General features: G+C 40.9%; 1 protein-coding gene across 1 annotated transcript; it reads left to right on the top strand.

Moving 5' to 3' along the window:
• The first annotated feature begins 1160 nt into the window (after window positions 1–1160).
• On the top strand, window positions 1161–26358 carry LOC139552409 (stAR-related lipid transfer protein 7, mitochondrial-like). Its single transcript, XM_071364128.1, has 8 exons — window positions 1161–2115; window positions 9572–9741; window positions 15198–15247; window positions 16392–16502; window positions 16816–16898; window positions 22826–22925; window positions 23046–23130; window positions 23640–26358. The coding sequence occupies exons 1-8, from the start codon at window positions 1661–1663 to the stop codon at window positions 23804–23806; spliced, it is 1221 nt and encodes a 406-aa protein (XP_071220229.1). The 5' UTR covers window positions 1161–1660; the 3' UTR covers window positions 23807–26358.

Below are 26358 nucleotides of genomic sequence, written 5' to 3'. Positions count from 1 at the left end.
TCTACCATTCCAGTGTTTTACTTGCTATATTGTATTTACTTCGCCAACATGGCCTTTTTTTTGCCTTTACCTCCCTTATCTCACCTCATTTGCTCACATTGTATATAGACTTATTTTTCTACTGTATTATTGACTGTATGTTTGTTTTACTCCATGTGTAACTCTGTGTTGTTGTATGTGTCGAACTGCTTTGCTTTATTTTGGCCAGGTCGCAATTGTAAATGAGAACTTGTTCTCAACTTGCCTACCTGGTTAAATAATGGTGAAAAATAATATATATATATATAAGCACAGATATCGACTCTGCTGCTCGAGCATGCTTTTGGGGCACAGTCGATAGCGCGCTGGAATTCGGGCTAGAAGGTTGAGGGTTCGAGGCCTGCTCCCTGCCTGTTTCATTACAATACTTTGTCCATAGACTGCTTACAGGGTAAGGAAACCAATATGTACTTTTGGAATTTGGGTGAAATATCCTGTTTACATCTAATTCTTTTCATTATACACAAATCTATCTGTGCCACATTTGGTGCTTTTGTTAAAAACTGAACAATTATTATGCTTAGCCACCTAACTAGTTTCAAAGTAGTCAGCTACTTTCCTTTGTAGTGTAGTTTAGCTACTTTCATCTCAAGGATAGCTGTTCATCCCTTTTCACTAAGTATGAAAGTATGATATAAGAACCTAGCACTGAGGTATACAGTTAACGGAAACCTACACGTATTCTCATTTGTATGTCCGGAAAGGAGAGGCGAATCTTCAGAATGGACAAAGCCCTGTACATCATTGGATAAGAGCAGTAGCGTGAAATCTACTGCTCCACCTGGCGGACAATGGCTGTCGTTTCAATTTGATCTATCGTTGACTGCAAATATAATTGCTGTCCATATTACATTTCGCTTTCATTGACAGTATTTGTTTAATGATTCAACTGTATTTTTTTTTTTGTTTAGCATTATTTCGGATTACCTTGCTAATGCAACTGTGCATTTGCATAGACTCCTTTTCACCTTTATCGTGGTCCTTCAAGGCAGAATGACGTCAGGATCACAACTTAACATGCTAGTTGCTAATCAAAATATTGACACCAACTACTGCCAATGAAAATTGCACCCCAACGATGAATGACCAATAATAATTGTGTTATCCAAATAAGGAGGGTCCTCTCGAGGGGCGTGGAAGCTAGGGATCAGGTCGACTGACTGCGATGTGCAAGAAAAACGTGAAATTGGTGAGCTAGTAATTTAACCGAATTGAGCACAATTAAAAGTAATAGCGGTTTATACAACTATTCAAAAATAAATGTACGTAATCTGCCCGCTGTGCAAAGGTAATCTGTTCCATGGTAGATAGTGCTTGGCTCGTGCTCTTGTCTTGCGTAGTTTACGTTAGCTAACTAACGTCATAAATTTATTAAGAGCATGGGACCTTGATACTTTGTTAGGCCTGTAAAGGAACAACCTAGCTGTATAACCAGCTAACGTTGGCACAATCTGCATATTTGTCAGTGTGATTTGCTTCTTATAGTTATGTAAATTATTCGTAGTTTGCCGTCAATATTGACAGCGTCACAGCGTGACATTGTTGGTAACAAGTGTTCCAATCCAACCACTTGCTTTAATTAGCGGCCACTTCTAGTTGTTGAACTTGCACAACCTGCAGCATGTTTCAGTCTATACAATGGCGTCCTATAGCGTTATGTGAAATCAGTGTATGTGCTGTTAGGTTTCAAAGCAGTAATGCACTGAGACAGGGAATTGGCAAGGGCAAATCCGTAACCACCTCGTGGATGGGACGACGCATTGGCCTGTTGTTGTCATGGCTCCAGAGATCGGGGGTGGGCACGAGTGAAAAAGCAAGATCTGACAAGAAGAAGCAAGGCCTGCTGTCAATTTTTGCCAACCATTGTAGCTTTGTGACCGGCCAGAGGCTTCGACGCGCTCATCAGATTGGAGAGCTCTACTCAAACCTGTACTCGGAGCGAACCAGGTGGACTCTGGTAGGAAGCATATGGCGTCGACTCCAGAGCAAGCACGCCTCCACGGGGAAGCTTGTGGCTGCACTGGCTGGTGTATTTATGTGGGAGGACGAGAAGGTTCGAGATGAAGAACTACACAGGTACATGCTGTTACTTACAATTAAGCAATAAGGCCAAAGGGGGTGTGGTATATGGACAATATAGCACTGCAAGGGCAGCTCATAATGACGACGCAACTCGGAGTGCCTGGAGACAGACCTTAGCCGTAGTATATTGGAGATATACCACAAACCCCGAGGTGCCTTATTGCTATTATAAACTGGTTACCAACGGGAAAATACATGTTTTGTCATACCCCTGCGGCAGTTTGGCAACTAACATTCAGTGAATCATGTGAAACATTGTGTGCCTATTGTACTGTGCCAAATTGTTTAATGCAGGTGTGGAATATTAGGCCTATCTTTGCTTCAACCTTGTCCTGCAATGTGAAAGCGGGCAATATGCTTTGTTTCAAATACAATTTTATTTGTCACATGCGCTGAATACAACAGGTGTAAACGGGTGCTTACTCACGAACCCTTTCCCAACAATGCAGAGTTAGGAAAAAAGGTAATAGTAACACAATAAAATGACAATAACAAGACTATATACAAGGAGTACCGAGTCAATGTGCAGGGGTATGTGGAGGTAATTATGTAGGGGGGGTGGCCTTGTGTTAATGGTTGGAGCGGAATTGATGGAATGGTATCAAACGCATGTTAGATGCCATTCCATTGGCTCTGTTCCAGCCATTATGAGCCGTCCTCCCCTCAGCAGCCTCCACTGCAATCAACGTGTAATAAACAGCGTAGCAGCAGCGTGTGAGTGGCGTCAATATGCGTGTATGTATGAGCATATGTAGTTTACAGTACCGTGAAAGTATTCATACACTTTTGATTCATTCCACATTTTGTTACAACCGGATTTCAAAATTGATTAAATACAATTGTTTTCTCACCCATCTACACACAATACTCCATAATGACAAAGTGAAAACATGTTGAATATTAAATACAGCTCTAATTTACATAAGTTTTCACACCCCTGAGTCAATACTTTGTATAAGCACCTTTGGCACCGATTTACAGCTGTGTCTTTCTGAGTAAGGCTCTAACAGCTTTCCACACCTGGATTGTGCAACATTTGGCCGTTTTTTATTTTCAAAATTCTAAAAGCGCTGTCAAATTGGTTGTTGATCATTGCTAGACAACCATTTTCAGGTGTTGCCATAGATTTTCAAGTAGATTTAAGTCAAATCTGTAAATGAGACACTCAGGAACATTCACTCTCTTGGTAAGCAACTCCAGTGGATTTGGCCTGTTTTAGGTTATTGTCCTGCTGAAAGGTGAATTAATCTCCCAGTGTCTGGTGGAAAGCAGACTGAGCAAGGTTTTCCTCTAGGATTATGCCTGTGCTTAGCTCCATTCTGTATTTTTTTTTATTCTGAAAAACTCCCTACTCCTTTAACAATTACAAGCATGCCCATAACATGATGTAGCCACGACTATGCTTGAAAATATGGAGAGTGGTACTCAGTAGTGTGTTGTATTGGTTTTGCCCCAAACACAACACTTTGTATTCAGGACAAAAAGTAAATTGCTTTGCTACATTTCTTTGCAGTATTACTTTAGTGCCTTATTGCAAACAGAATGCATGTTTTGGAGTCTTTTTATTCTGTACCTGCTATCTTCTTTTCACTGTGTCAATTAGGTTAGTATTGTGGAGTAACTACAACGTTGATCCATCTTCAGTTTTCTCCTGTCACATCCTTAATGGATGCTTAACTGTTTTAAAGTTACTATTGGCCTCATGGTGAAATCTCTGAGCAGTTTCCTTCCTATCCGGCAACTGAGTGAGAATGTGTGTGTGTATATATATGTATATATGAGTTAAAAAATAATTATATATATCAATTATTTTTTACCCATCTATCAATAGGTTCCCTTTGCAAGGCATGGGAAATCCTCCCTGGTCTTGTGGTTGAATCTGTATTTGAAATTTGACCTTATAGAAAATTGTGTCTTTGGGGTACAGACATGTCATTCAAAAATCATGTTAAACACTTATTACACACAGTCCATGCAGCTTATTGTGACTTGTTAAGCAAATGTTTACTGCTTAACATATTTAGTCTTGCCATAACAAAGGGGTTGAATAATTGACTCAACATTTCGATAAACATAATTCCACTTTGAAATTATGGAGTATTGTGTGTAGGCCATTGACAATTTTTTTTTCAATTTTTTCAATTTATTTTAAATTCAGGCTTTTCCAACAATGTGGAAAAAGTAAAGGGGTGTGAATACTTTCTGAAAGGTGTGTATTGGAGTGTCAGTGTAGTATGTATGGGTAGATTCCAGTGAGTGTTCATAGAGTCAGTGCAAATAAAAAGGGGGTCAATTCAAATAGTCAGGGTAGCCATTTGATTAATGACAGTTAGTTTTATGGTTTGGGGGTAGAAGCTGTTCAGGAGCCTTTTGGTCCCAGACTTGGCGCTTGGGTACCGCTTGACATGCGATAGCAGAGATAACGGTCTATAGCTGTGTTGAATACCCATACTTAATGAGTATATACTACATACTATTAGTTCATTTTAGTGTACTGTAAACAAATGGTAATCTTTCAGTTGAGCATACTAGTGCTTCGGCAACTTCTTGCTAGCTTGTTAGCATAACAAATGACTAGCTAGACATTTTACGATTTTGGGTGTGTTTGTAAGTGCGAGAGTGCGCTCTAGGTGTTCGTAATTGCAGACCGTTGTTTGTCAGATTTTCCGTTCATAAATTCGGAGCGTTTCGCTCTCGGAGTGTGTCTCTGGCCGAGGAGTAGAGGTGAGGTCAGAACGCTCGGCTCAAAACGACAGTCAAGCACCCAAGCTAACAGCTCCTCGTGCCTTTTGCACACACTGTATATAGAGTTTCTTTTTTCTACTGTGTCATTGACTTGTTTATTGTGTTATTGGCTTGTTTATTGTTTACTCTATGTGTAACTCTGTGTTGTTGTCTGTGTCACACTGCTTTGCTTTCTTGGCCAGGTCGCAGTTGCAAATGAGAACTTGTTTTCAACTAGCCTACCTGGTTAAATAAAGGTGAAATAAATTAAAAAGTTGGCTAGCTTGCTAGCTAATTCCTGACACAAATGAGAGAAGGCCTCAATCTGACCATTTTAATTGCCCTAGCAGAGCTGGTTAGGCTGTTTTCATGTTATCCAGAGCATTTGTGATTGTAACTGTGCTGCTGGCAACAATTTAATTCCACTTTTTTTGCAGATGTTTACTGACACCGGCCATATATTCAATGGGGTTTTTAGCGTTTGTAAATTCATCAGGTATTCTGCGCTCAGGCACACTGAAATCGGAGAAGATAGCCAGATTGAACAATGTCCTTTGTGGACGCACAACGACTATACATTGCTCAACATTTTCTTAACATTTGTCATAAAGCAATGAGTTTGTATACGCTCTCGTCGGACTTCGGCTGCATATTTTCCACTATTTTCTTAAAATCTGAAAACGTTGTGAAGCCACGCCCATTTTCTGAATTGCATTACTTGCCCTGAAAGCAAGGAAATGTATTGTGCACTGCTTGTATACTTCGTATTTTGGCTAATTTAGTACGACATCTGGGAACTTTTGGCACACTAACTATGACCAATAAGCATACTACATACTAAATTTGTCAGAAATAGTACGGTTAGTGCGGTTTAGTATGAGTATTCGAACACAGCTTATGACTTGGGTGGCTGGAGTGTTTGACACATTTTAGGGCATTCCTCTGACACCGCCTGGTATAGACATCCTGGATGTCAGGGAGCTTGACCCTGTGATTTACTGGTCCGTACGCATTACCCTCTGTAGCGCCTAACGGTCGAATGCTAAGCAATTGCAATACCAATCTGGGATGCAGCCAGTCAAGCTGCTCACAGTAGTGCAGCTGTTGGACTTTTTGAGGATCTGAGTGCCCATGTCAAATCTTTTTAGCCTGCTGAGGGAGTAGAGGTGTTGTCGTGCCCTCTTCACGACTTTGTTGGTGTGTTTTGGAACATGATAGGTCCTTATTGATGCGGACACCGAGAAACTTCAAGCTCTTGACCCGCTCCACTACAGCCCCGTCGATGTGAATGGGGGGCGTGCTAGGCCTTCCTGTAGTCCACAATCTTTTGTCTTTTTTGACGTTGAGGGAGAGGTTTTTGTCTTTGCACCACACTGCCAGGCCTCTGACCTCCCTATAGGATTTCTCATCGTTGGTGATCAAGCCTACCAGCATGCCTTTATATGCTGTATATCGGGGTATTTGGAAATAGCCACAGGATGGTTTTTCAGTACCGTTAAACTTAAAAAAAGATATATATATCGTTTTCAATAAATGTATTTTCTAAGTTTATACTAGGGTTGAAGGGTGGGAACCTGGTTACTGAGATTTACTGCCCCAAACCACTCCCTGTTCCCAGGATAAATAACTGTGAGAAACTGGTACATTTATAATTAATTATTTATATGAACATTATGGTGTGAAATGGAACTGTTAAATTTTATGCGATAATATAATTCTGGCTTCTCTACGGCCTCTGCATGATGAATAAACACTCAGGGTGGGCACAGACAGCCCATCCCAGTATGGAGCTGAGTTCACAATGCATGTAGACCTCATGTTAACTTTTTTTTTTATTGTGACTGGTAGGCCTACATTTGCTGCAGCATAGCCTATACTACAGTAATATAAAGACTGAATGCACTTCTAATTTACACATCTCCATCTGGCTTTTGGAGGTCACCTTGTTTTTTTTAATTGTAAAGATTTTTTAAATAAAACAGCCTATTATAAGAATATCGTTGCTTTAAATAAGTGCACATGCAAGCACTCTCTCGCAATCTTCCTATCGTTCCATCAACTCCATTGAAATTGCATCCAAAATAGATAATCCTGTTCTAGATTGAGATAGACGCATGCATGCATACAGTACCGGTCAAAAGTTTGTACACACCTACTCATTCCAGGTTATTCTTTATTTTTACTATTTTCTACATTGTAGTATAATAGGGAAGACATCAAAACTATGAAACAACACATGGAATCATGTAGTAACCAAAAAAGTGTTAAACAATTCAAAATATATATTATATTTGAGCTTCTTGAAAGTAGCCACCCTTTGCCTTGATGACAGCTTTGCACACTCTTGGCATTCTCTCAACCAGCTTCATGTTGTAGTCACCTGAGACGCATTTCAATTAACAGGTATGCCATGTTAATTTCTGAAAAGGAAAGAAATTCCGATGTTGTGACAAGGTAGGGTAGGTATACAGAAGATGGGCCTATTTAGTAAAAGACCAAGTCCATATTATGGCAAGAACAGCTCAAATAAGCAAAGAGAAATGACAGTCCATCATTACTTTAAGACATGAAGGTCAGTCAATCCAGAAAATGTCCGTTTCTTTCCAAGTGCAGTCGCAAAAACTATCAAGCGCTATGATGAAACTGGCTCTCATGAGGACCGCCACAGGAAAGGAAAACCCAGAGTTACCTCTGCTGCAGAGGATAAGTTCATTAGAGTTACCAGCCTCAGAAATGGCAGCGCAAATTAATGCTTCACAGAGTTCAAGTAACAGTTACATCTCAACATCAACTGTTCAGAGGAGACTGCATGAGTCAGACCTTCATGGTCGAATCGCTTCAAAGAAACCACTACTAAAGGACACCAATAAGAAGAGACTTGCTTGGGCCAAGAAACACAAGCAATGAACATTAGACCGGTGGAAATCTGTCCTTTTGGTCTGATGAGTCCAAATTGGAGATTTTTGGTTCCGTGTACCACTCTCTGTGTCTTTGTGAGACGCAGAGTAGGTGAACGGATGATCTCTGCATGTGTGGTTCCCACCATGAAGCATGGAGGAGGTGTGATGGTGTGGGGGTGCTTTGCTGGTAACACTGATTTATTAAGAATTCAAGGCACACTTATGCCATACCATCTGGTTTGCGCTTAGTGGGACTATAATTTGTTTTTCAACAGGACAATGACCCAACACACCTCCAGCCTGTGTAAGGGCTATTTGACCAAGGAGAGTGATGGAGTGCTGCATCAAATGACCTGGCCTCCACAATCACCCAACCTCAATCTAATTGAGATGGTATGGGATGAGTTTGACTTTGGGTTCAAGTCCGGGCTCTGGCTGGACCACTCAAGGACATTGAGACTTGTCCCGAAGTCGCTCCTGCGTTGTCTTGGCTGTGTGCTTAGGGTCGTTGTCCTGTTGGAAGGTGACCCTTTGCACCAGTCTGAGGTCCTGAGCGCTCTGGAGCAGGTTTTCATCAAGGATCTCTCTGTACTTTGCTACGTTGATCTTTCCCTCGAGCCTGACTAGTCTTTCCCTACCGCTGAAAGACATCCCCACAGCATGATGCTGCCACCACCATGCTTCACCATAGGGATGGTGCCTGTTGCCTCCAGATGTAACGCTTGACATTCAGGACAAAGAGTTCAATCTTGGTTTCATCAGACCAGATAATCTTGTTGTCATGGTCTAAGTCCTTTTAGATGTAAACAATTGTTGGAAAAATTACTTGTCATGCACAAAGTAGATGTTCTAACCGACTTGCCAAAACTAGTTTGTTAACAAGAAATTTGTGGAGTGGTTTATTTTTTTTAATGACTCCAACCTAAGTATTTAAACTTCTGACTTCAACTGTAGTTTAGGCTTAGATTAGGCGTATGATTCCTACCTTTTTGAGTAGCATACCCTTTTCCTTTCTTCCTGTGCCAATTACATTTGCCTAAACCTACTGTCAAGTTACCAGGTTGTTAGCTAGCTAGGTAACATGACTGAACAGTCTTATCAAACCAATAATTAGCGACCCGGGATTAGTATAACACGGCCTGCGACATGTTTGTAAAATTATATCAAATGTGCACGAATCCCATTTTAAAGTAGGTATCTCCAGTAGTATGGTTCACTTTTTAACCATTTAGGCTCGAGACAAGCCGTTTTCTTTGCTGTGAACTGCAAGTAGGCCTGTAGCCAAGCAGTGCTCCATTTTACCCCTCTGACACTGAGGCTGCATGACAGTGAACTTCAAACTCAGACTGGTCTGTGCTCTTAGTTATAACAGGCTATTTGAAATCATACAATGTATCAACATTGCTCGCTTTGCGCGCTGCTCCAATGTAACAAATGTACAAATCTAACAGACTCATCTGGGTCTGCATCCCTGCTCTCCATCACTGCTAAATATGTATATTTTGTTTAACTGACTGAGGATGCGCATGAAGAGCAGAAGGAGAGAAGCATGTGAGGGAGGGCTGGTAGGGGGTTATGCTGGCTGATTACAGCTGCTACACGTTATGTGAGCATGGAAGTGAATATGATTGGACCTGTGCATACCAGAGACAGTTGCTTCAATTCAACTGAATTTATAAACATTTTGTAGCAGGTTTTTTAGATCGCTAGGGCTGGAAAAAGTATCATATTAAATGGTGCTACGGTATTCTAAAATGTTGGTATCATGACATTTTGGTACTGTGATATTACCGTGTTAAGATCTCTATCCCTGCACACTTCCCCAGATGTGGACTAGAGCTCCAAGCTTTGGAGAAGGTGAAGAATCTGAGTGCATCTTCAGAAAAGGAGAAGGCTGCAGGGCTGGTGGAGACCGGCTGGGAGGTTGTCATGGAGAAGAATAACTTCAAAGTGTGGAGGCGGCCCATTGAGGGAAGCCACTTGTGGGAATACAGAGGTCAGCCTGCATTGTCACTTATAGCTTTGTGTTGTGCTTGTACACCTGCATTGCTTGCTGTTTGGGGTTTTAGGCTGGGTTTCTGTACAGCACTTTGTGACATCAGCTGATGTAAGAAGGGCTTTATAAATACATTTTATTGATTGTTGACACTCAGAATGAGTATTCAGACCCCTTCACTTTTCCCAAATTTTTTACAGTCTTAATCTAAAATGATGAGGAAATGTTTATTTAATCCAATCTACACACAATACAACATAATGACAGGTTTTTAGACATTTTTGCTAATAAATAGAAAACTTTACAAAAGTATTCAGACCCTTTGCTATGAGACTCCAAATTGAGCTCAGGTGCATCCTGTTTCCATTGATTGGACATGATTTGGAAAGGCACACACCTGTCAATATGAGGTCCCACAGTTGACAGTACATGTCAGAGCAAAAACCAAGCCATGAGGTTGAAGGAATTGTAGGTAGGGCTCCGAGACAGGATTGTGTCAAGGCACAAATCTGGAGAAGGGTACCAGAAAGTATCTGCAACATTGAAGGTCCGGTGGCCTCCATTCTTAAATGGAAGAAGTTTGTTACCGCCAAGACTCTTCGTAAAGCTGGCCACCCAGCGAAACTGAGCAGCATTACACACTCCTGCCACCATCAGTACTCCTGCCTTTCCCCGTCATGCGCATCAGCGTATTATTGGACTCACCTGGACTCAATCATCTGATTATTACCTCCCCTATATTTGTCAGTTCCCCATCTCTGTTCCCTCCTGCTGCAGTGATTGTTGAATGTCGTTGTTTTGCCTGTGTGCTGACGCTGTGCCTGTCTTGTTTCATGTCTGTTCCTTATTAAATGTTGACTACCCGTACCTACTTCTGATCTCTGGCGTCAGTCCTTATGTAACAGTTTAACTTTATGGCGTCCCCTCGCCCGAACCAGGGACCCTCTGCACACATCAACAACAGTCACCCACGAAGCATCGTTACCCATCGCTCCACAAAAGCAGCGGCCCTTGCAGAGCAAGGGGGACCACTACTTCAAGGTCTCAGAGCATGTGACGTCACCGACTGAAAGGCTGCTAGCGCGCACCACCGCTAACTAGCTAGCCATTTCACATCGGTTACACTTACACAGGGGAGAAGGGCCTTGGCCAGGGAGGTGACCAAGAACCTGAAGATCACTCTGACAAAGCACCAGAGTTCCTCTGTAGAGATGGGAGACCTTCCAGAAGGACAACATCTCTGCAGCACTCCACCAATCAGGCCTTTATGGTAGAGTGGGCAGAAGGAAGCCACTCCTCAGTAAAAGACACGACAGCCCGCTTGGAGTTGGCCAAAAGGCAACTAAAAACTAAAAACTCTTAACTCTCCCATGAGAAACAAGATTCTCTGGTCTGATAAAACCAAGAATGAACTCTTTGGCCTTAATGCCAAGCATCATGTCTGGAGGGAACCTGGCACCATCCCTACGGTGAAGCATGGTGGTGGCAGCATCATGTTGTAGGGATGTTTTTCAGCGGCAGGGACTGGGAGACTAGTCAGGATCGAGGCAAAGTACAGAGATCCTTGATGATAACCTGCTCAAGAGCGCTCGGGATGAAGGTTCACCTTCCCAACAGGACAACGACCCTAAGCAGACAGCCAAGACAACCCAGGAGTGGCTTCGGGACAAGTCTCAATGTCCTTGAGTGGCCCAGCCAGAGCCAAACTTGAACACGATCGAACATCTCTGGAGAGACCTGAAAATACCTGTGCAGAGAAACTACCCATCCAACCTGACCGAGCTTGAGAGGATTTGCAGAGCGAATGGGAGAAACCCAAATACAAGTGAGCCAAGCTTGTAGCGTCATACCAAAGAAGACTCGAGGCTGTAATAGCTGCCAAAGGTGCTTCAACAAAGTACTAAGTAAAGGGTCTGAATACTTAGGTAAATGTGATATTTCCGTTTCCGTTTTTTTTATATATACTGTACGTTCGCAAAAAAATCAACTTCTTTTTGCTTTGTCATTATGGGCTATTGTGTGGATTGAGAAATTATTTAATACATTTTTAAATAAGGCTGTAACTTAACAAAATGTGGAAAGTCAAGGGCTCTGAATTAGAGGTCGACCGATTAATCGGAATGGCCGATTTTAATTAGGGCCGATTTCAAGTTTTCATAACAATCGGTAATCGGTATTTTTGGACACCGATTTAGCCGATTTTTATTATTTTTTTTACACCTTTTTATTTAACTAGGGAAGTCAGTTAACCTCTCTTGGGTACGTGAGACGTTAGCGTCCCACCTCTTCAACAGCCAGTGAAACTGCTGGGCGCCAAATTTAAATACAGAAATACTCATTATAAAAATTCAGAAAACAAAACATATTTTACATGGGTTTAACGATTAACTTCTTGTGAATCCAACCACGGTGTCAGATTTAAAAAATGCTTTACGGCGAAAGCATACCTTACGATTATTTGAGAACATAGCCCAGCAGACAAATCATTACAAACAGTAACCAGCCAAGTAGAAGAGTTACACAAGTCAGAAATGGAGATAAAATGAGTCCCTTTGATGATCTTCATATGGTTGCACTCAGCAGACATTAATTTACTCAAATGTTCCTTTTGTTCGATAAAGTCTCTTTATATCCAAAAAACTCAGTTTTGTTCGCATTTACTTCAGTAATCCACAGGCTCAAACGTAGTCAAAACAGGCAGACAAAAAAATCAAAATTGTATCCGTGAAGTTCATAGAAACATGTCAAACGATGTTTATATTCAATTCTCAGGTTGTTTTTAGCCTAAATAATCGATAATATTTCAAAAGAAAGGCTATCTCTCGGTCGCGCACATGAAAAAGCTCTGACACTTTAGGGTACACTCATTGACTGCTCTTACTTCCTCATTTTTCAGAATACAAGCCTGAAACAATTTCTAAAGACTGTTGACATCTAGTGGAAGGCATAGGAACTGCAATTTGAGTCCTAAGTCAATGGATACTGTAATGGCATTGAATAAACTACAAAACCAACAAAAAAAACTACTTCCCGAATAAATTTCTCAGGTTTTCACCTGCCGAATCAGTTCTGTTGTACTCACAGACACTATTTTAACAGTTTTGGAAACTTTAGAGTGTTTTCTATCCAAATCTACCAGTTATATGCATCTCATATCTTCTGAGCCCGAGAAGCAGGCAGTTTAATTTGGGCATGCTTTTCATCCAAAATTCCGAATGCTGCCCCCTACCCTAGAGAAGGTAAGAACACATTCTTATTTTCAATGACGGCCTAGGAACGGTGGGTTAACAGCCTTGTTCAGGGGCAGAATGACCGAGTTTTTCGGGGGATTCAATCTTGCAACCTTACAGTTAACTAGTCCAAGACTCTAACCACCTGATTACATTGCACTCCACGAGGAGCCTGCCTGTTACGCGAATGCAGTAAGCCAAGGTAAGTTGCTAGCTAACATTAAACTTATCTTATAAAAAACAATCAATCATAATCACTAGTTAACTACACATGGTTGATGATATTACTAGTTTATCTAGCGTGTCCTGCGTTGCATATAATCGATGCGGTGCATATTGTTGCTCCAATGTGTACCTAACCATAAACATCAATGCCTTTCTTAAAATCAATACACAGAAGTATATATTTTTAAACCTGCATATTTAGCTAAAAGAAATCCAGGTTAGCAGGCAATATTAACCAGGTGAAATTGTCACTTCTCTTGCGTTCATTGCACGCAGAGTCAGTGTATATGCAACAGTTTGGGCCGCCTAATTTGCCAGAATTTTAAGTAATTATGACATAACATTGAAGGTTGTGCAATGTAACAGGAATATTTAGACTTATGGATGCCACCCGTTAGATAAAATACGGAACGGTTCCATATTTCACTGAAAGAATAAACGTCTTGTTTTCGAGATGATAGTTTCCGGATTCGACCATATTAATGACCTAAGGCTCGTATTTCTCTGTGTTATTATGTTATAACTAAATCTATGATTTGATAGAGCAGTCTGACTGAGCAGTGGTAGGCACCAGCAGGCTCGTAAGCATTCATTCAAACAGCACTTTCGTGCGTTCTGCCAGCAGCTCTTCGTTGTGCTTCAAGCATTGCGCTGTTTATGACTTCAAGCCTATCAACTCCCGAGATTAGGCTGGCATAACCGATGTGAAATGGCTAGCTAGTTAGCGGAGTGCGCGCTAATAGCGTTTCAAACGTCACTCGCTCTGAGACTTGGAGTAGTTGTTCCCCTTGCTCTGCATGGGTAACGCTGCTTCGAGGGTGGCTGTTGTCGATGTGTTCCTGGTTCGAGCCCAGGTAGGAGCGAGGAGAGGTACGGAAGCTATACTGTCACACTGGCAATACTAAAGTGCCTATAAGAACATCCAATAGTCAAAGGTTAATGAAATACAAATGGTATAGAGAGAAATAGTCCTATAATTCCTATAATAACTACAACCTAAAACTTCTTACCTGGGAATATTGAAGACTCATTTTAAAAGGAACCACCAGCTTTCTTATGTTCTGAGCAAGGAACTTAAATGTTAGCTTTCTTTTTAAAATATTTTTTTATAATAAATACATTTTACCCCCTCTTCTCCCCAATTTTCGTGGAATCCAATCGCTAGTAATTACTATCTTGTCTCATCGCTACAACTCCCGTACGGGCTCGGGAGAGACGAAGGTCGAAAGCCATGCGTCCTCCGAAGCACAACCAAACCAAGCCGCACTGCTTCTTAACACAGCGCGCCTCCAACCCGGAAGCCAGCCGCACCAATGTGTCGGAGGAAACACTGTGCACCTGTCCCCCTTGGTTAGCGCGCACTGCGCCCGGCCCGCCACAGGAGTCGCTGGAGCGCGATGAGACAAGGATATCCCTACCGGCCAAACCCTCCCTAACCCGGACGACGCTAGGCCAATTGTGCGTCGCCCCACGGACCTCCCGGTCGCGGCCGGCTGCGACAGAGCCTGGGCGCGAACCCAGAGACTCTGCGCCACCCGGGAGGCCAAATGTTAGCTTTCTTACATGGCACATATGGCACTTATACTTTCTTCTCCAACACTTTGTTTTTGCATTATTTAAACCAAATTTAACATGTTTCATTATTTATTTGATGCTAAATTTGTTTTATTGATGTATTATATTAAGTTAAAATAAGTGTTCATTCAGTATTGTTGTAATTGTCATTATTACAAATAAAGAAATAAAATCAGCCGATTTTAATCGGCTTTTTTGGTCCTCCAATAATCGGTATTGGCGCTGAAAAATCATAATCGGTCGACCTCTAGTCTGAATACTTTCCGAATGCACTGTACCTTTTCTATCTGGCATGTCATAATTTCATCAACCTTTTTGATGTACATTTGCACTCTTTTCCCTCCTTCTTATTGCCATGATCATCATCTACATGTCTGAGTGTCATTATTAACACTCAACACCTTTTTCCCTCTAATCTTTTCACAGTTTTGGGTTCTTACAACGATGTCACCCCCAGACAGTTCTTCAATGTTCAGGTACTAAGCAGGTTTATTTTATGCTAACTGTCTTGACTTGGTATAATAGTTTAATTTTGAATGTTAAAATGTGTGCAAGAGAACTTGTACCTTCACTAACCAAGTTTCCATCCCAACTTTTTATGCGAGTATAGTATATGTCGGATTTAAAAAATGTAATGTCGCGCCTGATGAAAACAGAACATTTGTATGTAAACTTTCCAAATGTCGACAATAATACTTTTGATGTCGATAAAATAAATATTATGCGTGAAACGCTTTTATGCGCCAATATTTATATAATAACCATCATCATGCGCCAATATTTATATAATAACCATCATAACTTGGTGACATGTATTGTGGTCCACCCACTACAACTTGTCAGGAAAGAATGTGGTTTAGTAGGGTACAGATTAAACAAGTGATGAACTTCACAGGGTGGTGAAAGTTCAAGGTTATGAGCTTGATGCTTCTTTCCAATAAATATGAAGGGTCTTATTCTGGTGACAGGATCATTGATGCTTGGCTGCCATTTGACAAATAGAAATAATATCGCTCTTTTGTCCATAATAATCTCACTGTATCTGCGAGCTGTTGCCTAGAGTGCATGTGCCAATAACAGAGTGGGCGAACACTATTTAACGCAAAAAAAAATGTGTGAGCAAACCATCAGTGTTAAAGGCAATGGAAACTAATTTCATTTGTATTATTCGGTACATGGAAATGTAAGTGCAAAAGGTATTTATGTGCACTGTCACACACAGCCTTTTATCCCCAACAAGTCAATTTAACGGAAAAGCATCTCTGTGGGGAAAATGTGCATATTGTTATGCGGATTTTAGAATATTCACATGAAAATCTGTCGCCAATTGGATGGAAACCTAGCTAATGAACCTGTTAAGAAATGATTCAGTAGAAAATGTGCAAGTGGCTTGTGTGTAGAAAATGTGCAAGTGGCTTGTGTGTACATTCAGCACCTGAAGTCCTGTATGTTCATACACTCCCTTTGCGTGTCTGTGCTTATCGCCGTTCGTGTCTGTCTACCCAAATGCCCTTGTTGGAGTGTAAGGTTTGTGTGGAGATATGTAGCTCTACGTGTTGTATGTGTGTGCTAAATTTAAACCTCTGTTCCTCTCGTCTCACGCACTGCCCTTTGCCGCAGTTGGACACTGAGTACAGGAAAAAGTGGGATGCTCTAGTTCTTAAGCTGGAGGTGGTGGACAGGGACGTCAACACAGGCTCAGAGGTTGTACACTGGGCCACGCATTTCCCTGTAAGTTCCCCCTGCCAACTCACACACTAGAAATGCAGAACTCGTGCTTATCAAAGTCATGCACTTACGATATGCTTTCATTTCCTCGGTGGTTTCTCTGTTACATTGTAACATTTCTAGACTGAGTGCTGCATGTTTTTGCCTTGTTCATGTGTTCTCGATTTGATTATTACAGATATGCAAGCATAGTGTTGTATTTTATGGAAGAAAGCAATGTTTTTCCTGAAATAAGGGCTGTGTCATAGTCCACAGATGACAACAATTAGTTATCCTACGTTTTGGTTTTTTGATTTGTTGTATTATCTTCCCACAGTATCCCATGTACTCAAGAGACTATGTTTATGTGCGTCGCTATGACGTTGATGTGGAGAATAATCTGATGGTCCTGATCTCCAGGTGAGTGACTTCATGTCAAGTAGTTATATTGAAATGAAGGCTGTCAAAAATGATACAAATAGTTAATCGTATGGTTTTCTGTTGGTAACTAAGATTAATCACATTTGTGATTGTTCAAATATGACCCTAATTAAAGATGTTTCCATTTTAAACCATATTGGGTTGTAGGTATAATATATTTTGATTATAAGGGAAGAAAACCCCAAATAAACTCCAATAACATCAGCCAGGTTCATGTAAAATAGCATACAGCTAGCTACTAAATTTAGCCTAGGCTTCTTCTAATCTGTTCTTCAAAATTAACTAGTCAAGCTTCTACCTACTAGCGAATGAGGATAATTTGCTTAAATCTTTTGACCTGAGAACTATAACAAAAACAGTAGCTGAATGGAAGTTCTGTTCTGATTTTAAAATCTGTGTGAAATCGAGTTGAATCTAGAGGCATTCAGCCATGGCATTCTACATTTTCTCATTTGGTTAGCTTGGGGATTTTGGCAATGAAGCCATTTTTCTACTTCCCCAGAGTCCGATTTAACTCATGGATACCATTTTTATCTTTGCATCCAGTATGAGAAGGTAGTGAGGTAGTTTGTGAGCCAATGCTAACTAGCATTAGCACAACAACAGTCTGTGGCATCTACTAGTGTACTAGCAGTTACTATAGACTTCCAGTCATTGTGCTAATGCTAGTTAGCAATTTAATTTAAACTGCACGCAGAGACATAAAAATGGTATCCACGAGTTCATCGGAGTCTGGGGAAAAAGATAAAGGGCTTCATTGACAAAATCCTGAACTATCCCTTTAACTAGCTCGCTACTTCTGTGCAAATGTTTTTTTTCTTGTTATCTAAAACGCTTGGGAATGTGTTTATGGTTGACATTTCTGTACGTTTTCTTTCAAATGTGTTGGGTGAACAGACGTCCACGATTTTGGTGGTCTGTCCCCGAAATTGTCCCCAATTAGCCCTAAATAAACATTTGAAAGGGCTAGCAAAAATTGATAGTTAAAAAACGATGTCATGGAACTATATTTATTTATTTATTTATTTCCACACATCTAATCCCCCATCGCCCTCTAATAAAAATAAACAAATCATAGATTTTCATTTCCAAATTCTGGTCACCTAAGCATAGTTGTTTGAGTTTCATGAGACTTCTAGCTGCTGTCCGAGAGGACAAGAACGTGTTGTTGCACAAAAGTGTCTGTGCGGAAACAGACTTTTGGGTAAAAAAAAATGTAACTTTGTTAAATGCATCAAATGTACAGCGTTACTCAACTTAACTAACGTATTAACTTTGACAGCCCTAATTCAAATAAACTGCAAAAAAATAAATGTCCCTTTTTCAGGATAATTCGTAAAAATCCAAATAACTTTACAGATCTTCATTGTAAAGGGTTTTAAACAATTAATGAACATGCACCTGTGGAACAGTCGTTTAGAGTTTAGACACTAACAGTTTACAGACGGTAGGCAATTTAAGGTCACAGTTATGAAAACCTAGGACACTAAAGAGGCCTTTTACTGACTCTGGAAAAACACCAAAAGAAAGATGCCCAGGGTCCCTGCTCATCTGCGTGAATGTGCCTTAGGCATGATGCAAGGAGGCATGAGGACTGCAGATGTGGCCAGGGCAATAAATTGCAATGTCCGTACTGTGAGACGCCTAAGACAGCGCTACATGGAGACAGGGTGGACAGCTGATCGTCCTCGCAGTGACAGACCACGTGTAACACCTGCACAGGATCGGTACATCCGAACATCACACCTGTGGGACAGGTACAGGATGGCAAGAACAACTGCCCTAGTTACACTAGGAACGCACAATCCCTCCATCGGTGCTCAGACTGTCCGCAATAGGCTGAGAGAGGCTGGACTGAGGGCCTGTAGGCCTGTTGTAAGGCAGGTCCTCACCAGACATCACCGGCAACAATGTCGCCTATGAACACAAACACACCGTCGCTGGACCAGACAGGACTGGCAAAAAGTGCTCTTCTCTGACGAGTTGCGGTTTTGTCTCACCATGGTCGGATTCGTGTTTATCGTCGAAGGAATGAGCGTTACACCGAGGCCTGTACCTTGGAGCGGGATCGATGTGGAGGGTCCGTCATGGTCTGGGGCGGTGTGTCACAGCATCATCGGACTGAGCTTGTTGTCATTGCAGGTAATCTCCACGCTGTACGTTACAGGGAAGACATCCTCCTCCCTCATGTGGTACCCTTCCTGTAGGCTCATCCTGACATGACCCTCCAGCTTGACAATGCCACCCGCCATACTGCTCGTTCTGTGTGTGATTTCCTGCAAGACAGGACTGTCAGTGTTCTGCCATGGCCAGCGAAGAGGGCCTTATGTTCATACAAATATTTACACATGTTAAGTTTGCTGAAAATAAACGCCATTGACAGTGAGAGGACATTTCTTTTTTTGTTGAGTTTACATGTGTGCATTACATGAGGCAATATTTTCGTTAAGGCTGGGCGGTTTACCGTATTTTACTATATACCTGCAATGATGCAGGGACTGGTTTGGGTTTTTACTTTACCTTCTATAACAGTATTTTGAATATTTGGGGTTTGTTAAATGTGATATGCTGTGTGTAATGTCCATTTTTATAGTTTACACCGCTACTTGAGTTATAACTCTCCTCTCTCTCCATGCCTCTTTCCACACAGACCTAGCCCTGCCCCTTCACTCAAGTAGCGCATTTTTTATTCCTTGACCACGAGACACTTGCATTCAGTCTGCATGGTCAATGTAGCACATGCAACAATGTTGATGACAACAATGTTTCTGCTTTGCTGCTTAATATAAATCCACAAGCGTTATATAAATCTGCAAACAGCTAGTTTTGTCTTAGCAAGTTTTAGCTAAATCTTGTTAGCTTCTTATGCTAATTGCTCGTTAGCTGGCTAGCTAATAAATATACTGAGTCAGCACAAACGTAGATAGCTAGTACTGCCTGATACCAGTGCTGGTGTAGACTTAACTCAGCATGTTTTCTGTGCAACAGTATCTTCTAAATCAAAGGGGAATAGGCAAAGCATTAATATGTTGGCTACACGAAGAAACATTTAATGTAGCCAAAGATTATAGGGTCCCCTAAGAAACACTGACAATCACTTTGTTTCCTACCCTGTCACAATAACTCCTCCCTGGCATTTTCATTCGTTGTCATGTCAAACAACACTGTATTCAAAGTGGCCACTATTATTTATATGGTGGTAATTCACATCGACGGGGCTGTAGTGGAGCGGGTCGAGAGGTTCAAGTTCCTGGGTGTCCACATCACCAACAAACTATCATGGTCCAAACACACCAAAAAAGTTGTGACGAGGGCATGGCAACACCTTTTCCCCCTCAGTAGAAAGAAAAGATTTGGCATGGGTCCCCAGATCCTCAAAGTTTTACAGCTGCACCATCAAGAGCATCCTGACCGGTTGCATCACCGCATGGTATGGCAACTGCTCAGTATGGCAACTGCTCAGTAAGGCGCTCGAGGGTAGTACGTACAGCAGAGTACATCACTGGGGCCAAGCTTCCTGCCATCCAGGACCTAATATACTAGGCGGTGTCAGGAAGGCCCAAACAATTCAGACTCCAGTCACCCTAGTCATAGACTTCTCTCTGCTACCGCATGGCAAGCGGTACTGGAGTGCCAAGTCTAGGTCCAAAAGGCTCCTTAACAGCTTTTACCCCCAAGCCATAAGACTGCTGACCAATTAATCAAATGGCCACCCAGGCTATTTACATTGACCCCCCCCCCCCCCATTTAGCTGCTGCTACTCGCTGTTTATTATCTATGCATAGTCACTTTACCCCTACCTACAGTTGAAGTTGGAAGTTTACATACACTTAGGTTGGAGTCATTAAATTTTTTTGTTAAACTATAGTTTTGGCAAGTCAGTTAGGACATCTACTTTGCATGACACAAGTCATTATTCCAACAATTGTTTACAGGCAGATTATTTCACTTATAATTCACTGTATCACAATTCCGGTGGGTCAGAAGTTGACTGTGCCTTTAAACAGCTTGGAAAATTCCAGCAAATGATGTAATGGCTTTAGAAGCTTCTGATAGGCTAATTTCCGAACGCCTGAAGGTACCACATTCATCTGTACGAAAAATGGTACGCAAGTATAAACACCATGGGACCATGCAGCCTTCATACCGCTCAGGAAGGAGACGCGTTCTGTCTCCTAGAGATGAACGTACTTTGGTGCGAAAAGTGCAAATCAATCCCAGAAGAACAGCAAAGGACCTTGTGAAGATGCTGGAGGAAAGAGGTACAAAAGTATCTATATCCACAGTAAAACGAGTCCTACATTGACATAACCTGAAAGGCCGCTCAGCAAGGAGGAAGCCACAGCTCCAAAACTGCCATAAACAAGCCAGACTACGGTTTGCAACTGCACATGGGGACAAAGATCGTACTTTTTGGAGAAACGTCCTCTGGTCTGATGAATCAAAAATATAACTGTTTGGCTATAATGACCATCGTTATGTTGGAGGAAAAAGGGGGACGCTTGCAAGCCAAAGAACACCATCCCAACTGTGAAGCAGGGGGGTGGCATCATGTTTTGGGGGTGCTTTGCTGCAGGAGGGACTGGTGCACTTCACAAAATAGATGGCATCATGAGGATGGATATTATGTGGATGGATATTATGTGGATATATTGAAACAACATCTCAAGACATCAGTCGGGAAGTTAAAGCTTGGTCGCAAATGGCCCCAAGCATACTTCCAAAGTTGTGACAAAATGCCTTAACGACAACAAAGTCAAGGTATTGGAGTGGCCATCACAAAGCCCTGATCTCAATCCTATAGAACATTTGTGGGCTGAACTGAAAAAGCATGTGCGAGCAAGGAGGGCTACAAACCTGACTCAGTTACACCAGCTCTGTCAGGAGGAATGGGCCAAAATTCAACCAACTTATTGTGGGAAGCTTGTGGAAGGCTACCCGAAACATTTGACCCAAGTTAAACAATGTAAAGTCAATGCTACCAAATACTAATTAAGTGTATGTTAACTTCTGACCCACTGAGAATGTGATTAAAGAAATAAAATATTAAATAAATCACACTCTACTATTATTCTGACATTTTCACATTCTTAAAATAAAGTGGGGATCCCAACTGACCTGAGACAGGGAATTTCTACTATGATTAAATGTCAGGAATTGTGAAACTGAGTTTAAATGTATTTCGCTAAGGTGTATAAACTTCCGACTTCCTAACTGTTAAAGGCACAGTCAATTTAGTGTATGTAAACTTCTGACTCACTGGAATTGTGACACAGTGAAATAATCTGTCTGTAAACAATTGTTGGAAAAATTACTTGTGTCATACACAAAATAGATGTCCAAACCGACTTGCCAAAACTATAGTTTGTTAACAATTAATTTGTGGAGTGGTTAAAAAACGAGGTTTAATGACTCCAACCGAAGTGTATGTAAACTTCTGACTTCAACTGTAGCCTCATTATTGTCTTGTTACTTTAAAACAATTTTTTATAACTTTAGTTAATTTTGTAAATATTTTCATAACTCTATTTCTTGAGCTGCATTGTTGGTAAGCATTTCACGGTAAGGTCGGTCGGTACCTGTTGTATTCGGTGCATGTGACAAATCAAATTTGATTTGAAATGCAGGAAATTATTTTGGGTTGAACTGAACAGTATAAAACAATCAGAATGGAGAAAGACCCATTGAAATCACTTTGAAGGCATGTTGCCACCATAGGGTCACAAACTACTCATAAAGCAAATGTAGAACTTTTAATTTTTCAAAAACAAAATACTGTCAAATTTAGAAAAATACCATGATATATTTTGGCCATATTGCCCAGCGCTATTTTTTGTATCAATTAAATTTTTTATGCTTGGAATACAATTTATTTATCTCCCGTCCTTTTTTTTGTGCCATTTTAGAGCGGTTCAACATCCTGGAGTCCCGGAAACTCAGGACTACGTCAGAGTCCACTCATACCAGTCCAAGATGGTCATCCGACCTCACAAGACCTTTGATGAGGTGAATAGAGTTTATCATAAAACATAGATAATGTCATAATTGGGCAATATTTAGTTATATGCGTGCATGTGTGTGCATGTTGGATTACAGTATCTGACCTTATTTCGTCCTGTCCCACAGAATGGTTTTGACTACCTTCTGACCTACAGCGACGACCCTCAGACCGCCTTTCCCCGCTACTGTGTGAGCTGGATGGTGTCTAGTGGTGAGCTCTCGTTTCTTTTCATGGAGCTTAATGATTATACCCAGGTGTAAACTGGATGTAGTCATTGTTGGAATATCAACAATAAAAAAATATATTTATCTGAATAGACACAGAATTGCTTCACTGAAGGGCAATAGGGCACAAAAGTAAGTCAAATCCTGATCTTTCCATCAAATGCAGCCACTGACTGCACAATTATTGAGACCTAACTCAATGGGCCAGGGATCATTTTATTTTTAGCTTGAGGTAGCTGGGGTATAGTAATTGGCTGATTCAACATGCCCAACAAGCTGAATCTGCTGGTATTGTAGCTCAGTGCTTTGTTTCTTGGTCTGATTTACTTTTATCTGGATGGAAAGTCACCTTGGGGCCTATTCAATCAAACCCTTTTCTTTTAATATAAATAGGTCATTGTGGTCTACAGTCTCTTATCAGATGATGGTGGTTTTCCATGTGGTTGTATGTTATCCTCAGTCCTGGTTATCAACTGTTGCCCTCCTCCCTCATAGGTATGCCTGACTTTCTGGAGAAACTGCATACTGCAGCCCTTAGGGCTAAGAACCTGGAGGTAGGGATCTACGACTATGCCAGTGTCATAAAGTCCAATGACACCAAGCACCAGCCCAGCCAGGACCGCCTTGGGGACAACACTCGCCCTGGGCAAATCTACGCTTAAGGGACCATGTCTTTTTAGCAGTGGTGGGGAGTTTGATTTAACCTGCACCTGCTCACATACAACAACCACCCCCAAACTCACAAGCTTTTGGACACAAGGGTGGATGGGATATAATGAAACTGGAATATACATTTGTTGAAGATATTCAGTACTTGTTCCACAGACTGGTTATTGATAACAGAATTGTAATGAACAGCATGGACTGTACCAACAAGCAGTTGAGCCCTTCGGAGAAAGGTCTCCGCTTTTGCTGCCAGGAGGATTTCCACTGGGACTTCCTGCCTTGCGACACTTGTGCTAGACAGCCAACATCCTCATGCCTCATTTTGCTAAATAGCTGCTTCACCAACTAGTGAGACTGAGCCAAAAATACTACCCCTATAGAGATGTTGCCAAAGCATTTTCTCCCTCCATCCACCATGTCTACTAGTTTCTTCCAGCCACTTTGTTTGGATCCCTTATCTGGTCACATCAGCACTTAAATATCTTACTGTAAAGGCTTCGCTACATAAATACATACCTATAGTTATTTCATACAACAGAGAAAGAAGAACATCAATAATTGAACCCGCTGTGATATCAGGAACACGAGGAACACTCTTTGGAGCTGAATGCCCTGGTATATTGACTTCCACAGACAAGTGTATTTCAGGGCTCTTGTGGTCTTTCACATTTTGGGATTTTGATGTTTTGCTCTCTGCAGAGCTGAGGTTCTAACTTTTATTTGTCTGTCACTCCTTGTGTTTTAAACTGCCAGGTCACCACACTTCTAACAGCCTTCTGAAGACTACCAGTGTCTTCCTGTCCACAAGGTGTCTTATGGTAACTGCAAAAGTCCTCAGTAACTATGGTACAAATGCTTGATGTTTTTTATTTCACTTGCATTGCAGTTCCCCTCCACCCGTCCATGTTAAAATGCCCTTATCAAATAAACTATATTAAAAAAAAAATTAAAAATGTAATAGTGTGTGTTTTCTTGTGCCACCTAACTATCTGTATTTCAATTGAATGGATATGACTGAAATACTGTTACTTACTGAGAACTAAGTTCAAAGTTATGGAACAGACATGATTAAAACCGACTGCTCGCTAGTTTGCGCTACAGAGGAATATGTTTGTTTGCTAAACTCTTACTGTACCTTAACAGTGAAAGTAGTGCAACAATTGTTCTATTACTGATGAGCTTTGGAAGGCAAGGGTTTAGTAAGATCATGCGTTTATGTGTAATCTTTATTGCGTTTTATTTTTCTTCAGTCTTGATGTGTAAATGGTTCTGCAAACTACTTAGACCTAATCTTATTAACTGTTTGACTCACTGGAGTAAGGGGCATGTGTGAATTCTCTGCTCAGCCTGACAATCTGGTACAATTGAAGGAACACCTTTTTCTGTATGTCATTTTTTTTTTTCTGTTACTGATATTGGTATAAACAGAGAATTTTCCAGGCAAAGTTTCATTCATTTATTGTACCAGTATACATGCATGACTACAGTTCCATGAAAACCGATTGTTGGTAGGTCACAAATACTGAGAAATGTAAAAGTTCATTGAAGTTGCATTGAAAAGATACCATAGTTCAATACATTTAAATGCAAAGGGGCAGTTTTGTAATTTCTTGGGTCCCACATGTATTAAAGGTCCAATGGAGCAGTTTCTATATGAATATCAAATCATTTCTGGGTAACAACTGTACCTTACTATAATAGATTATATTAAAATGGGCAAAAAAACTCTGAATTTCGATAAATTCAATCTGGGAGTAGTCTAGCTGCTATTGGCAGACACATGCATAACAGAGTTCCTAACCTATTTACCGCATGGTGATCTCACTAAGGAAATCTGACACTCCCACTCATGCAAACCTGATTAGAAGGCCCCGTGTAGATTGTATTTTCAACCAGCAACTATCAGGAAATAACTCATATTATTATTATTATTATTTTTTTTAAACATTTGCTAGTTTCATCAGCTGCTGTACTGTATGCTATAAAACACACCTTTGACTCAACTGGGCCTTTAAGATAACTTACTCCCATGAAGTCTGAAATAACAAAAGATCGTTTACCTACTCTTATCTTTGTGATAAACACACAGGTGAAAAGTGTTTTACTGTCCGCAGTATATGATTGTCAGCATATGGTGTGTTTTGAGATATTGTACATGTGAGAGGAAATTAATTACCTTTAGTTGAGCTTTTGTTTAATGATGGTCAAAGCTATGTGTATGCAGAGCATAAAACTTTGATTTCTATATTGAACTACTGTATGCAATGTTTGAGAATGTAATTCTGGCGATTGTAACGTTTTGGTGTGCTATCCCTTTCTAGACTACAATTGTGTGTTCAATATACTGTTTATATATTTTTTTTCAACATGCAGTTTAACACCTTGGATATGAATTCCAGAAGTTGATTCCTTTAGAAATTGTGTAAAATATATTGATTGAAAAGAGTTGGGAAAATATATGGAACCTGGCAAGAAGTTAGTTGTCATTGTATGATTCTATGTTGAAATTGAGCAACTAATATGATTCAATAAACCAATTTGAAGTATA

This window comes from Salvelinus alpinus, chromosome 24 (assembly GCF_045679555.1).
Source record: "Salvelinus alpinus chromosome 24, SLU_Salpinus.1, whole genome shotgun sequence".
Lineage (NCBI taxonomy): Eukaryota > Metazoa > Chordata > Actinopteri > Salmoniformes > Salmonidae > Salvelinus > Salvelinus alpinus.
Note: the sequence above shows the minus strand (reverse complement) of the source record. Positions and strands in the feature narration are given on the sequence as shown.

Coding starts and splice junctions, on each gene's coding strand:
- LOC139552409 (XM_071364128.1), top strand. CDS start 1,661: ATGTTTCAGTCTATACAATGGCGTCCTATAGCGTTATGTGAAATCAGT. Junction 9,742..15,197: donor CCACTTGTGGGAATACAGAG/GTCAGCCTGCAT, acceptor ATCTTTTCACAG/TTTTGGGTTCTTACAACGAT. Junction 22,926..23,045: donor CTCACAAGACCTTTGATGAG/GTGAATAGAGTT, acceptor CCTGTCCCACAG/AATGGTTTTGACTACCTTCT.